Below are 15,981 nucleotides of genomic sequence, written 5' to 3'. Positions count from 1 at the left end.
TAGCTGTGTTCGTAAGTTTTGAAATTTAAAAAGATTTATCTTTTATCAGTGTTTCCTCTTTTATGCAGATTTCCGCATTTTTATTGATCCGTGAAAACTCCGCACTTGTCAAAAACTAAGAGAAATATCCGCGGAAAATTTCAAGAAATAAAAAATTTGCTGAGAAAAATCATAATTTGATGCCAAATTGCTCTAATTGCATGTCAATTTTTAAAATTTTTCGGGGGGGGGGGGGCATGCCCCCGGACCCCCCTACGTGGGCTTCTAAAAAAATCCTCCTTTTTGACAATTTCTTGGAGGAAGCAGTGTTTTATGTATTGGAAGTGTAACGCGTTGTTGCTTTTGTTTTATTTTGCATGCTTTTTATTTGTATTGTGCCTTATGTAACAAAGCACCATTATGGGTTTCATATTTTTATAAGTTTGCACTGACTCTGTATCTAGTTCAAACGATTATTTTATCCAAGCAATTTACAGTCACATCCAGGATAGAGACAATTGAAACTTATGCAGGCTTGGTTTGAGTTGAACTTTCTGACTGCCATTTTATGTTTTTTTATTTACCTATGGAAAGCAGGGATTCCCCATAACTTGATCACGTTGATCAAGAACAGAGAGAAAATTGAACAGCATGGGTACATACCACAGAAATAAAGATAGGACTGCTGATGATTGATGCAGTTCAAGCACAGTTGAAATTAGAACAGCATGTGTACATACCACAGAAATAAAGATAGGACTGCTGATAATTGATGCAGTTCGAGCAAAGTTGAGAAATCAACACACTGGCTGATATTTTTTTCCTTGTAAATCATCTCTCTGTTATGCATTGTACTATGTTTAGTTTACATATTATATTATATGATTTGTAAACATTTGAGTGTGTTCCTCTTAGTTGGGACCTGTGCTTGTGTCTGGACGAGACTTTTAGGTAATCTCAAACTAAGTACTCTGACGGTGTGCTCTTGGAATCTACATCTGTTCCCTATTTGAACCAATTCCCCTTTGTCTCACCTTTTCTTTTGTGCTTTAATTGTAATTCTAGAACTTTTTACTATCCCATTTTTCCTTTTTACTGGCGCTGATATGACCTTATTGTGTTGCAAGCGCCGTAAAACCCTTAACAAACAAACAAATCATCTCTGTTACGTGTTGTTGTATTTGTTATTTTGATTGTATAATGTAAGCATTTGAGTGTGTTCCTCTTAGTCAGATACTGTGCTTGTGACTGGATGAGACTTTTAGTTTTAGGTAATCTCAAACTAAATACGTTGATGATGTGGTCTTGGAATCTACATGTTCCCTATTTGTAGCATTCAACCTTGTCTTACTTTTCTTGGGTGATTTTAATTGTAATCTAGAATATTTTGACGATCCTATTTTCTTCCTTTTTACTGGCACTGTAATTACCTAAATGGGTTGCATACATTGTAAAGCCCTTGAAAGCAAAATACAAACAAAGCATCCTTGACTTTAATTGAAATTATTTATTTGTACATTTATCCCATTGCTTCCTAATTGGAATTGTGAAGGATAGAGTTCCCCGTTAGGCGGGGGGAACATTATAGCAGTCCTGGATGAGCTGATACCAGTATATATATATATATATATATATATATATATATATATATATATATATATATATATATATATATATATATAATATATATATATATATATATATATATATATATATATATAACCTTACCTGAACAAGAGGTATTTATTTTTTATGATGATGCTTGCTTTGTAATCATCTAAGTGTATATTTTTTTTATGGAAGACTTTTGAGTGGCTTCAGGTGTATAATGCTCGTGGCTCTACTTTTAATTTAATTTTGAACTTTTATCTTTGTCCCTTGATGGACGAATCGAAAGTATTTTGACTATTCTATCCTTTTCTATTTCTGTATAGAGACCTCAGGCCAGACACTCAGCTAGATTGTTCTCTACTCTGGGGTCTTTTTTTTCTAGTCTGTTTGACTTCTTTATTCTTGGCCGTTTACATGTTCAAAAAAAATTGTCGGCCTTGGGCCTATACTATATACAAGCACGTTAATATGGATGGAAAAAGGTGCAAGCGCCGTAACACTTATACAAGCAAATGAAATAGCCACTATCATTGCCATTTTATTATCTCACGTTTATCTATTTACTGCATGCTACCAGACATAAACTTTAACAGCTGGGTGGGGATCCTGACCTCCCATAGTGAGCAGGGAGGTGCATGCTGTGTCTTCTATCCCCCCATACCTGTTTTCCAATTGTTTCCTGTCATTGTCTTGGAATGAGATTACTTAGTTTTGTCCTGGTCCTTGCCGGAGTTCCTTGACTGGGAGGGAAACAGTCGAATGTATAGTTATAGTTTTGGGAGATGATATTTTTTTCCTTGTAAATCATCTCTCTGTTATGCATTGTATTATGTTTAGTTTACATATTATATTATATGATTGGTAAACATTTGAGTGTATTCCTCTTAGTTGGGACCTGTGCTTGTGTCTGGATGAGACTTTTAGGTGATCTCAAACTAAGTACTTTAACGGTGTGCTCTTGGAATCTACATCTGTTCCCTATTTGAACCCGTTCCCCTTTGTCTTACCTTTTCTTTTGTGCTTTAATTGTAATTCTAGAACTTTTTACTATCCTATTCTCTTCCTTTTTACTGGCGCTGATATGACCTTAATGTGTTGCAAGCGCCGTAAAACCCTTAAAAACAAAAAAAAAAAAAAAACTTTAACAGAATTTTTAATTTTTATCAAGTTATGCGTATCACTGTATTATTTTTATTTTACAAAGAAGACATTTCAGTATGTAAAAAAAAAATGTAGTGTTGACTTATTTTATCTTTTGAGACCTGATTTTTCAAAAAGAACCCCCTCATATTTATGTACAGTAAAACAACAAAACAAAAATAAACTAAGCCTTTTGCCCTGTGGATGGAATTGTCCTCATGAATGGCAAGGGAACTTTGCCCCTCCATGAACATTTGGCCAGAGTCCCCAGACCTTTTAAGGTGGAAAGAGAGGTAACTTTTGTTTCCCCGCCCACCCCCTATCTGTTTTCCCTTCCCATGTCCTGGTTGGGGTCTTTGGATCTCCCACGCTGGGCAGGGAGGTAACTTTTGTCTCCCCCCCCCCCCCCCCCCCCCCCCCTCCTATCTGTTTTACCTTTCCATGTCCTGGTTGGGGTCTTTGGATCTCCCACGGTGGGCAGGAAGGTCACTTTTGTCTCCTCGTCTCCTCCCCCCCCCCCCTCCACCTTCTATCTGTTTTCCCTTTCCGTGTCCTGGTTGGGGTCTTTGGATCTCCCACGCTGGGCAGGGAGGTAACTTTTGTCTCCTCCCTCCTATCTGTTTTACCTTTCCATGTCCTGGTTGGGGTCTTTGGATCTCCCACGGTGGGCAGGAAGGTCACTTTTGTCTCCCCCCCCCCCCCCCCCCCTCCACCTTCTATCTGTTTCCCTTTCCATGTCGTGGTTGGGGTCTTTGGATCTCCCACGGTGGGCAGGGAGGTCACTTGCTTTTCGCCTCTGTCTTGGAATTAGATTATTTGTTTTGTCTTAGCCCTGGCCCCGAGTTCTTGACCAGGAGAGATACGGTCAAATGTATATGCTGTTGTTATAGTTTTGGGAGATAATTTTTTTTCTTTGTAAACCATCTTTCTGTTATGTATTAATTTTTTTTATCTTTTGAAAAACCTGATTTTTAAGCATTTGAGTGTATTTCTCTTGGTGGGATCCTGTGCTTCTGTCTGGATGAGACTTTTAGTTTTAGGTGATCTCAAAGCAAGCACTGGATAGTTTGCTCTTCTTAGAACCTACAATTGTTCCTTACTTGAACCATTCCCCTTTGTCTTACTTGCACTCGTGTGCTTTTGCAAATATATATATATATTTTTTTATTACCCCATTTTCTGTCCTTTTACTGGCGCTGAAATGAACCAAATGTGTTGCAAGCGCCGTAAAACCCTAAAAACAAAAACATTTCCATGTTGCTTTCTCTATATGTTATGTATTGACATATATCGAGGTTTTTCCTGGTACTGGCAGAGATCCTTAATTGAAAGGGAGGTAGCTAAATATGTAGCTCCTTATTTATTTTTTTTTTGAGAGATAAATTTTTATCCTTGTTAATCATCTCTGCAATATGCTATCATTTTTAGTTTTGAACATATTGTACTTTGTAAACATTTGAGTGTGTCCTTTATAATAGGATCCTTTGCTTGTGCTTGGATAATACATTTAGGTAATGTCAAAATCTTCTTTTCCCTGTTTGGATCAGTCCCCTTTGTATTTTACTTTTTCTTGGGTGCTTTTAACCTCAGATCTGAAGATTTAAAACCATCAACAAATGTGATGATGACTTCCGAACCTGGATTGATACCTTGAACATAGAAGTGCCGAACAATACTACTACTACTACTACTACTTCAGATCTGCAACTTGGTCCTAATTAAGATCATGTTATGAGTCCAAGATTGAAATTTTCTCTGTAAGAATCCAGTGACTTGACAGTAAAAGTAAAATAAAATCTAAATCTTTTGATGCTTTTCAATGAATAGCATCAAAACATTTAGTTTTTATTTTACTTTCATTGTCAAGTCACTGGATTCTTACAGAGTTTAAATATGACAACAACAAGAAAAAAAGAGCAGGATCCTTTTGCCCCCGTGTCATTCATGTCCTTTGCATTTAGATGCTATAAAATCTGTATGTGAATTTGCCAAGATTTGTACCATCCAAGATTTCATTTTCATTATACATATCTGACTTTAAATGAGAAAACCTACTAATATAACACTAACACTCATAATTTTATGTGTCTTAAATTAAATAGAGAGTTCACCTTATCACAAATTGCATCGTAATTTAAGTGCTTTTAAAATGTTGTAATTATTCAGAGCCATGGAGCTGAAGTTTATCCTGGTTTCTATAGTGTGGCACGGTCAATAGCAATTGCTTTTTGATAGGATGCTAGTCTATCACAAAGTACTTTCCACCTGATCTAACTGACCCAGCTACCCAATCACTGCTGTGTGAAAACAAATGTCAGAAAAAAATTCTAATACACCTGAGATTAATCTCGATTCTTTCATTTGTGAAGTGAGTGCTATACCAACTGAGCTTTTGGGGAAAGAAATCCAAAATGGTCACACAATTTGTTTTATTTTGACTTTTACACATTCTGATCACAAGGCATATGAAAAGTTCTAGCCAGCATGAAGAATAAAAAGTAATGATTTTCTTTGTTTAGAACCAAGATGGCCGCCGTTGCCGGGCGGCGTGACATCAGACTACTGAATCCAATTGCCTCTCATCAAGACCAATCCCTTTGACTCTTACAAATATATTTTTTTTAAAAACTAGAAATAGAAACACACACACAAAAAAAACAATAAACAGAAATAAAATTGTAAATTTATTTGTCACAAAAAATTCATAACTAGAGCAAATTCATGGATTGATAACCGTACAATCTAAGTCATCGTAAGAAAAATATGTGTCCCCCTTTCGGCCTGGCATCTCCGAGTGTCTGGAGGTGGAAAGGGGCTCTCCTGAGAGAAGTGGGTCGTCCCTGGTTCTTTTAAAAATGATCAACAGGAAATTCCAAAGCACTTTACTTATCATCACAACCGTACTGATGAGAGAGGAGGAGGGGAAAACATTATAAACCCAAAATGGTTGGTTCAAGTAACTTAAACTTGTGAAAATAAATGGAACTTGTAAGAGAATTTAAATCTGACAAAAGTATGGATTTGTAAAAATATGCATCAAATGAATGGGTTTCATTTCCTTCATTTACGTTTTACAAGTCAAACTGCTGTGCTTTCATTGTTGTAATGGAAATACTGTGCAATTTCCAACCACTAAAATACACTCTCCATTACAACAATTATAAACTGCTTAGATTATCAGTATCAGATTTCTGAATAATTACTCGATTTCAACCAACAGCAATATTGATTTCATTCTCTAACAGTGGAACTGGGGGGGGGGGGGGGGGGGGGGGGGGGGGGGGAGGAGCAAACACAAGTAAATACTGTTTAGCTGTGCAGACTTGCCAAATTGAAAATTCAAATTTGGTAATTTTAATGTCAATTTTTAGTAATTTGACAAGGAAATTCGTAATTTCTGAAATTGTGTATGCATGAACAACCACAATATTATTATTATTATTATTATTATTATTATTATTATTATTATTATCATCATCATTATTATAGTAGTAGTAGTTGTTCTTGTTGTTGTTCTTCTTCTTATCATTACTATTATTATTATATTTATTATCATTTAAGTATTACTAAGATTTAAAAATTCGTAATTTTCCATAAAATTTCGTATTTGGCCAAGAAATTTGTCTAAAATTCGTAAAATTACGAAAAATTCGGCATGTATTAGCTGTGCTTTTACTTGTCTCAACTTAAAATGACATTCTTTCGTGCCTGATATAATTACTAGGTTGGTGGTAGTGATGGTGGTGACAGGACAATGATATTGATAATGGTCACAAGGGCTACGATTTAACAACCTAATGGTGAGAGCAAGAGAGGACCTGTACTATTTGAAATAAATGTATCTACGGTATTTACAGTAAATAAACGATGGGAACTGAACCGTAAAAACAAGATAATTTGGTGTCAACCATGCAGAAGTAAAACCATAATCATAGATATGAACCTACTGGGGAATGCTCCAAAGGGTGTCTGGGCCCTCTTCATCACTTCATCAGCAAAGGTTGAATGCACCAAGGACAGGAGTTGTGTGGGTGTATGTATGTCAGAGAGAATGTGTTTGTGTGTATGTGAGTGAATGAGAAAGTGAATTTATATTTTGATGAGTGTACACACATAAACATACAAACATTTACATACGGGTCAGGCTCAGCTTATTGATACATTGATATGTCTGGTCCTACATGTTAACTCACTCAATCCTAACACCGACTATATCTATATCCGTAGTGTACCCGGGGTTACTTTTACCCCATGCCTATTTATTACATTTTTCTGAGACAAATGATAGACGTAGTATCAAAGCTAAAGTTTTTGGATTTTACATGTTAATGATAGTTGAATAAAACTATCTATGAACATGCTCATTTTTAATACATTTTTTTTCCCATTTTGAAAAGCAGCAAAAATCTCTAGGATCGAGTGAGTTAAGTGTTTCTGTTGGCTAGGGAACCTTGTAAAGCGCTTTGAGCACATTAAGTGGATATTGCTCTATATAAATGCTCTAGTTGTTACACAAAAGTGGTAAAGCCTGTACAAAAATTAACGAGGTATAATAAAAACATGTTTTAGTTTTATTTCCTGAAAGACAACATAGAAAATTGTGTGCAGTGGAAAAAATAGTGCAATGTTTAATGGGAGCGATCTATATTCATGTTTTCGTCCAACCAGGTCATCAATCACATGATTTGTTGCTGTCCAACGATTGGATATATCTTAACACATGTAAACACGCTGCTTTGTTGGTGAAAATTGTAAACATACCCATGTGTCAAGCTGAAGTAAATGACCAGTCGTGATGTTAGATATTTAAAAAGCTGTAAGCACTTTTCACTAAGTCACTAAGTGGGTCACTCTTGAACACATTTTGTAATGTGACCAATGACCTCGAGCACGTGGAAATGTAATATAGATCATGCCCATTTGTGAAAAAAAAATAATAAAGAACATATGAGTCGTATGTCATGGTGACATGAAAAAACACAACAAATTAAATTGTTTTCACAAGTGGACTGAAAACTTATACAAACAAGATTAAGAACATAACATATTCCTGAAAAATATTAAGAAAACTTGTTTGATAATAAGTTAATGAGATACAATCAGCAAAAGTGACACATGTTACGTGACATGGATTAGCTAATTAAACTATTTCATATACACATATATAAAATAAAACCAAAAATGCATACTAAGTGACTGAATAAAACTAAAATTATGAACTGTTCTTCACTGTGAAAAAAAGCAACAATTTTTTTTTTTTTGGTTACTACGATAGTTATTAATAAATTACCTTTTTTAAAACCCAGTCTGCATCTTGAACAGCCCTATCTATAATTTGTCTTATTCTCTCAGGGTCATCTTCATCAGAATGGCTTTTGAAACTCTGAAAAAGAAAGATAAAAGTTTCAAACTTATTTCAATAATGAATAATAATAATTGACCTTTATATAGCGCAATATCCACTAAACGTGCTCAATGCGCTTTACAAGGGGTCCCTGGTCAACAGCAACATTTAACAATGTAGGAGGGGACATGCCGCCTGTTAGGCGATATTACAATTATTCGGACAAAAACAACGCTGTTAACGACCAGGTACTCATTTTACACCTGAGTACGGTGAGAGAAAGTGAGTAAAGAGCCTTTTCCAAGGACCCAACTATGCGCCGAGCGCGAGGCTCGAACCCAGGACCTTCCGATCCAAAAGCAAGTGTCATACCACAAGACCACATAGCCGCACAATGCACGACGAATATATCGAGGATGTCAAGACAATTGTAAAATTGGATACACATCATGACCGTTTACAGGAAGAACGTTTACGGAGTGTCTATTCATCCTTACAGTACCAGTTATTTAACCGAACCCATCAATATCTCCATTCTCCTCTTAGGGTAAACTTACTAACGGTATATAGTGAAATTAATTGCTATATAGCCAACTTTTCCAGCTCCTCCCAAAAATGACGGTATAGCAAGATTTACTGTGTAGGCCTATGGTAATGAAGTAGGTGCAAAAAATAATAATAATAATAATTTAAAAAAAAAAAAGACAATGTTTATAGGGCTACCCTTAGGTTTAGGTGAAACCAATGACAAATGCAATGCTGCAAGGCAACGTAAATAGGGATCATACGGTGCCTTTAAAAGGGCTGACACGGAAAAAGATGAGGGCATTGCTGGCTTGTTTTTGGATTTGAAGTAGCTGCTAATACTAATATTGGTCTCTTTCTTTATACCAGGAATCTGTTTTGTTCACTTTCGTGACATGACATCAAACTGAGTCACTTAGTCAATTAGTTTGTGTCACTTTCAGGGTGTTGTTGAGCAAAGCTGCACAAGTTCCTAATTGCTATCATTACAGAGGTGCATTGTGATGTGGGATGCAAAGCATCGAGTATAGTATTACACTACCAGGCGATGCAGTAGGGCAGATTTGTGCGGCTATGTGGTCTTGTGGTATGACACTCGCTTTCGGATGGGAAGTTCCTGGGTTTGAGCCTTGCTCGGCACATAGTTGAGTCCTTGGAAGAGGCTCTTTACTCACATTCTCTCACCGTACTCGGGTGTAAAATGAGCACCTGGCCGTTAACAGCATTGTCTTTGTCCGAAAAAATTATAATATCGCCTAACAGGCGTCATGTCCCGTCCTACATGTTAAGTGTTGCTATGGCTGGGGACCCCTTGTAAAGCGCTTTGAGCACGTTTAGTGGATATTGCTCTAGATAAAAAAATACCATTCACAAGTTGAAGCAGCTTAGGTTACTCTGGGAAATTTTTAAATTATGGTGGAACTATCAGATGCTGCTGAAAAAAAAAAAGGTTTCAGGCAGCTTTCAGATTTGGAAATCACAACTTTTCCAACGAATCTGAGCTCAACAAAACAGGGACAACTTTTTATTATATTCTTTCAGAGAGGAATTTTCAAAACACATCAAATATAAGAACCACTACTGACAATAATATAAAAATATTCAGATTTTAATTTTATTTAAGGACAATTTTATGTCTTCTTAAAAACTGGATTAAATTTAAAAAAAAAAAAAAAAAGATTGAGTAAGAAAGTTGGCTTTTGTACATATGGCATTTATTAATTTCTGGATACAGTCCATAAATTATTCTCTTCTTCATATAGATAAACAGGGAACAAACGTGTGGTTCAAAATACTGATTCCAATCTCCTTGGAAGTGTAAAACCAGTCCACCAGAGGACTGAATACATATGTTGTACAACTGATCCTCTGGTGTGATAGTCAGGGTGATGGCATCTTATTTTCTAGCCTAAATAAATACTGGTCGTGAATAAAAAATAATCCATCCTTGCTCTTTTATGTCCTGTTTTTGTTTGTTTGCTTTTAAGGGTTTTACGGCGCTTGCAACACATTAAGGTCATATCAGCGCCAGTAAAAAGGAAGAAAATGGGATAGTAACAAGTTCTAGAATTACAATTTAAGAACAAAAGAAAAGGTGAGACAAAGGGGAATTGGTTCAAATAGGGAACAGATGTAGATTCCAAGAGCACACCGTCAAAGTACTTAGTTTGACATCACCTAAAAGTCTCATCCAGACACAAGCACAGGTCCCAACTAAGAGGAATACACTCAAATGTTTACATATCATATAATATTATATGTAAATTAAACATAATACAATGCATAACAGAGAGATGATTTACAAGGAAAAAAATATCATCTCCCAAAACTATAACTATACATTCGACTGTTTCCCTCCCAGCCAAGGAACTCCGACAAGGATCAGGACAAAACTAAGTAATCTCATTCCAAGACAACGACAGGAAACAATTGGAAAACGGGCATGGGGGGATAGAAGAAACAGCATGTACCTCCCTGCCCTCTATGGGAGGTCAGGATCCCCACCCAGTTTTATGTCCTGTAATCGTAAGTATCTGCCTACACATCCTGCCACTGAAATAGTTATGTCACCTTATGATTCATTCTTCTTCTTCTTCAAGTACCAAGTCTGTGCCAGACATCGGTGATCATGGTACGCCATTCATCTCTCTAATCAGATAACCTCAGAAAACTAATATTACTCTTTTCTCTCTTTGTCACCCAGCTGTTCAAACTATTCAAATATGTTTTTCTTGGTCTACCTTTACTCTTTTTTACCTTCTATCTTTCCTGTGAGAGCAAGATGTTCAATACATTTATGTCGATTTAGGTGCCCTAAAAATTGCATTTGATTCATTATGTAGCATATTTATTGCCAGTGGTCAGGACGGGTTAGACACTTCAAATGTGTTTGGAACTGGAAGAGCGGAATGTGTGACATCACAACTTTTATTTCCCATTGACACAGTATTACATAACTTTTGATGTGAATTTAATTAATTTTTTCAAATTCTGGCATTTAAGTCTGAAACTTATTTTTAAAGGTATCAACAAGGAAGTTGTTCCATAATCAGAAGAACATCTTTGGATAAAACACAAGTAAAAATAAAAATACACTAGACTGCATAATCGCACACCCTCGGGATTTCAGGTTAGTCTGTCGATTAAGAGGAGAGGATAAAAATATCATGTAAACACTAGTTTTCAAGTGCAATTCTCATGTAGGACCTTCTGCTCTGAGTTTTCTAAGGGTATGGGACCGTCGTGCTCAAGACATGGTCTCATTAGAAGTTGTTTTTTCTTTATTTTGTTTGTTTCAGGTTCCTTGTTTTTTGGGGGAGTTTTGTTGCAGGGGTGGAAGGGGGGGGGGGGGGGGGGGAAGGGGGTTCTTCTTTGATTTTTGATTTTTTCTTTTCTTTTTCTTTTAGTTTAATCGACAACAAAATGTGACATTACTCACGAAGAGTTGATTATTTTCTATTCTCTGCACGCTGTTGATAAACCCTTGGCTTCAATCTCGCCAATCTTGGTAGATCATTTGTCTATTCTTCTTCTTGGATGTCAAATTTTTCAGTGTTTGTCAGGGGTCGTGTGTCACATTCTGATGACCCATCCTCGTCTTCATTATCCAAGCATTATCGTTTGTGTGGTTGAATGGAGTCTTATCGCTCCTAAGATGTCAGTTCACCGCTGATGGGTATATTGTTGTCCAATTAAGATGGAATCAAGGTGTAGCGATTAAGCGTAGTGATTATATAGAAAAAGTTCCATTTTTGGGAATGTGTAGCATATAAGCAGAGTGTGCGATAAAGGGGAATGAACTGTATCAATATAAAAGGGATGAATATTGAAAGTTTGACATCTAAATTTCTTAGTTTATGCTATAATGACTTCATCTGGTATTGATTTATTGTATTTTCAGGCCATTTTCAGTCCTGTTACTGTTACATTGTTGTCCTTTGTTAAATCAACAAGTTTCCTTTATAGTTTTTAAAACTTCAGAGCCCTCTTCTTCTTCCTCCTACTGATCACCATCTTTCTTTTTTTTCTCTGCTTCCTCTTCCCTTTTTCCAAAGTGCAATGATTCTGCACATTTCCGTCCCTGACAACTTGAGTAAATCTGACAATTACGAAAAATTCATAATCTAACCAGGAAACATTTCAGTCGCAAGAGATTTTTGTAAAACAGATAATTAATTCAGATTGGATTGAAACTAAACTAAGAGGATTTTGTTTTCTTCATAGAAACATAACCTGACACCATTATTGCCCACATAACAAGAGTCACGTTCATCTTCAAGATTGATGCTGCAAATTGACTCAAAATGAGGTTTACTGTTGAGTTGATATAAATTTACATATCTAAGTTCAGCAAAAAGTAATCCTTTAGAGTATTACCTGTTTTACATGATGTTTATAGTATGCTTGAGTCTCTGGGGGAAGACGTTTCGTGCAACGCAACAAATATTTATACAGCTGAACTGGAGATTTTGCAGTCATCTCTTTCCTGGAAAAGTTAAGATTAAAATTGAATATTATATCAACTTTTTCCATGTCAAGGCAGCATTACAGTAAAGTCTTGGTAAATAACGAGAATGCCAGGATGTCATGTCGATATATGTGTGATGTTGATACAACCGTTGTCGATATTTGCACTGTATATGATTCAGAGCAAGACAAAAATCTGAAAAGAAGCTAGATAAAAACCTGAAAAGCTTTGTAAAATACAGCACAAAAAAGTGTACTTGATAAAAAAAATCATGCCCTTAGACACTGTTGCCTAGGTATTCCATGAAGGAATATAAATAATCCATAAAACAAATGACTGATGCCAATAGGAATCACTCACATTGTCCTAATGAGAAAATTGGGGCTCATTATCTTGCCCAATGAAGTGGAGTTTGAACCAGGGATCAGCCCGTTCACAGCACAAATAAGACACCTTGCCCCCCCCCCCCCCCCTTTCCGAAAAAGGTTTGTTGATTAGTCAGACCTGCCTACTACTACGAAAAAAATATTATTTTTCTCTCCCTCTTTCAATTCCTAATTATATATTGCAATTTGAAATGTGTATAATTGAGTTGTGTTAGTGTGTTGAAATGAAGATAGCTTCTTACATCAAATCTCATTCTTACCAATAATCATCGATGAAACTTTCGTCTACATCATTCAGGCAAGTGCAATCAAGGATTCGAGCAAAAAGCCCTGTTTGCACTGAAGTAGACAACTATAATAATAAAATGTGACCAGCACAAAGTACGTGAAAGAGGCATCTCACAGTGTATAAGGTGTTGCAAAGAAACTAAAGGCTACAGGTTCACATTTCGGCCATTTGGATTTGGAGGCATGCTACAATGATGACCCCCCCCCCCCCCCTTCTCTCTCTCTCTCACACACACACACATACACACACACACACACACACACACACACAAATAGACGCACGGACCATACACACAAACATTTTCATTTGTCTTTGACAATACATATTTTTAACTTTTTAGGTTGACCATTGACTAGGCACTTAAATGATGGGCTAAATATGTGTCACAGTTCTCCCATTCACCTGTGTGACCGTTAGTTATCGTTTGTGAGCTACAGACTAAAGCCCTGACTTGGTTAAATTGAGATATCTCTGGTGTTTATTTACAGAATTTTATAAATTAAACATCAAAATAAAGGGCATTGATCTATCATATTATTATCGTTTCCCTCAGACAGAACCAAGCGGTCTGACGATTGACAAACCGTGAGAAGTTCCAAATGCATCCGCCTCTTACATTACAAGCAGTTAGCTAAAAGCCATCGGGCGTTATAACGCAAAAATTGTCTAGATATTTATAAAACTTAAACATTACAGTCATTACAATTACAATTATACAGTTACTTGAGTACAGTCCAGTGAAAACACGAAATTCTTATTTTCCTCAAGCTCCTCACTCACATTTGCCTTTCAATTTTTAACAAAAATGATGGGATTATGACTAAACTAGATCATAAGAGTACAAATTGATTGTGATACCACCCTGATCTTTAAATTCTTTTATTCTTAAATACAATGAGTACTTTTCTCTTTATTAATATCACCTCACCTCTACATTTCATGTCAGTTTGTTTACAATGTCAACAGATCATTCGATTTTCACATTCATACCCCTTCATACTTTTACAAGTTCCATTTCAAACGAGTATTATGGATTATAAAATGTATAGAAACGATACTAATGATTTATCTTTTTTTTTCTATGGCCTTGTTTGACTTTTTGTTTTCACATTCATGATTTCATATTAACTTTTATAGGCTAAAGGTTTTCATTTCTTCCGATGCCATCAGTCACATGGGGAAAATATCTGAGATGAATAAAGTACAAATCGATACATTGTTTGTTTGTTTTTATTTACGATACCATTTGTCGCCATCTTTGATGATGATGTTCGAACGTTCATGCGGTGTTTTGTTTTGGTGATCGGCATCACTGAAAGTCAAGAACTGCAACTGAAATAAGGTGCATTAAAAAAAAAAAGTCACAATTGTCTGGGGCCAAAAACATTGGATCTAATCCAGTGGAAGACGTATATATCATTGTTTATAGATTGTGCAGTGATATTACTACCCATAACCCGTTAGTTTCGATTTCATAACACCAAGACGTTTACCTATTATCGATAAAATTTTATATTCTGGATCTTGTCCATAGCCCTGCATTTATTTAGAATAAATACTGAGGTAAACGTCCATTTGCCGCTCCAACAGTGAGCTGATAAATCGCCTAGTGGCTTTGATTCGATTTTTAGGCCTTTGAATGACAGGTTTCAGAAATAAAATGGTTTGTTTTAGTTTATGACATGAATAATGGATGATGTCAGTGGTCAGTGTCAGGTCTCGTTTTCTTGTCTGAGTCTGCCCTTTCCCGATCCAGATCCCTATCCCCCTAGTTAGTACTCCTTCTCTTATTATTGGGAGTTTGGTGTTGTTTAGGTAATCCAGTGCCAATTTAGTATCCCTTATTATCGTGTATAACATCGGGTATAATTAATTTAGCTTTTGTTGACAGTTGATCATTGATACGAAATACAGGGAGCGCTGTGATTATCCTCAGCAGACACCTGTGTCTGGGGATAATGAAAATTCGTTATCCCCAGACACATATTTGAAACTCCGCTCTTTTAAACAATTATCCACATTCCAGAATATGGAATGTTTCCAAATGCACATAGAAATAGAAATAAGGAAAATTAATAAAATATCTATAAAAACATAAAATTAACCAACATTAGATCAGTTGTTACTACATCATATACACAATATGCGTCGACTTCGAAGTGGGTGTCATGGCCGAATGGTTTAGTGGTCTGCCCTGGAAGTTTTACCCCCCCCCCCCCCCCCCCAGTCAATGTACTGGCAGTGAAAGAGTTAATGTGTGGTGGAACAAACTGGTGCCATTTCCCACTCTCCAATAATAGTTCATCCCTCTTTCTTGACCTCAAGAAAGAAAAAAAATAGGGTTAACTCAGTTAATGCTGGGTTGAAATTGTCTTTCAAAATTTTCCTTGTTTTTCACTTTTTGTCACCATCAGCACGGATGGTAGGCCATAACCTCAATGTCTTGATTGCTCTAATACCTGTTGGACATGTGTCATCATCATCATCATTGCCTTTTTCACCCTGGGTCAGGGTATAGGCCATAGACAAACAGTTTCCATCCTTCTCTATCCCGAGCTAACTTTTTTATCTCATTCCAGGTCTTACCAATTCTCTGTATATCAGCTTCTTCAATTCTTCTCCATGTACCTCGTGACCTTCCCCTTGATCTTCTGCCCTGAGGGTTCCGGTCCAATACTTTCTTTGTTATAGTGGAGTCGTTCTTTCTAAGCGTGTGTCCAATTCACCTCCATCGTCTTCT

General features: G+C 36.3%; 2 protein-coding genes across 2 annotated transcripts in view; one reads left to right on the top strand and one right to left on the bottom strand.

The window, feature by feature from the left end:
- Window positions 1-5,401: 5,401 nt before the first annotated feature.
- On the bottom strand, window positions 5,402-13,986 carry LOC144968980 (LYR motif-containing protein 9-like). Its single transcript, XM_078907892.1, has 4 exons — window positions 13,965-13,986; window positions 12,476-12,584; window positions 8,021-8,113; window positions 5,402-5,633 (listed from the first exon to the last, which is right to left on the bottom strand). Exons 2-4 carry the CDS (start codon window positions 12,575-12,577, stop codon window positions 5,613-5,615), a joined length of 216 nt encoding a protein of 71 aa, XP_078764018.1. The 5' UTR covers window positions 12,578-12,584; window positions 13,965-13,986; the 3' UTR covers window positions 5,402-5,612.
- Window positions 13,987-14,477: 491 nt separating this feature from the next.
- Window positions 14,478-15,981, top strand: part of LOC144968979 (pre-mRNA-processing-splicing factor 8) — a 39,299-nt gene continuing 37,795 nt past the window's right edge. The window contains exon 1 of the mRNA XM_078907891.1: window positions 14,478-14,583. The gene's annotated coding sequence lies outside the window, so the exon portion shown is untranslated. The remainder of the gene's footprint in view (window positions 14,584-15,981) is intronic.

This window comes from Berghia stephanieae, chromosome 3 (genome assembly GCF_034508935.2).
Source record: "Berghia stephanieae isolate SIO BIC M18660-M18661 chromosome 3, UCSD_Bste_1.3, whole genome shotgun sequence".
Lineage (NCBI taxonomy): Eukaryota > Metazoa > Mollusca > Gastropoda > Nudibranchia > Aeolidiidae > Berghia > Berghia stephanieae.
This window is presented reverse-complemented; position numbering and strand designations above follow the sequence as displayed.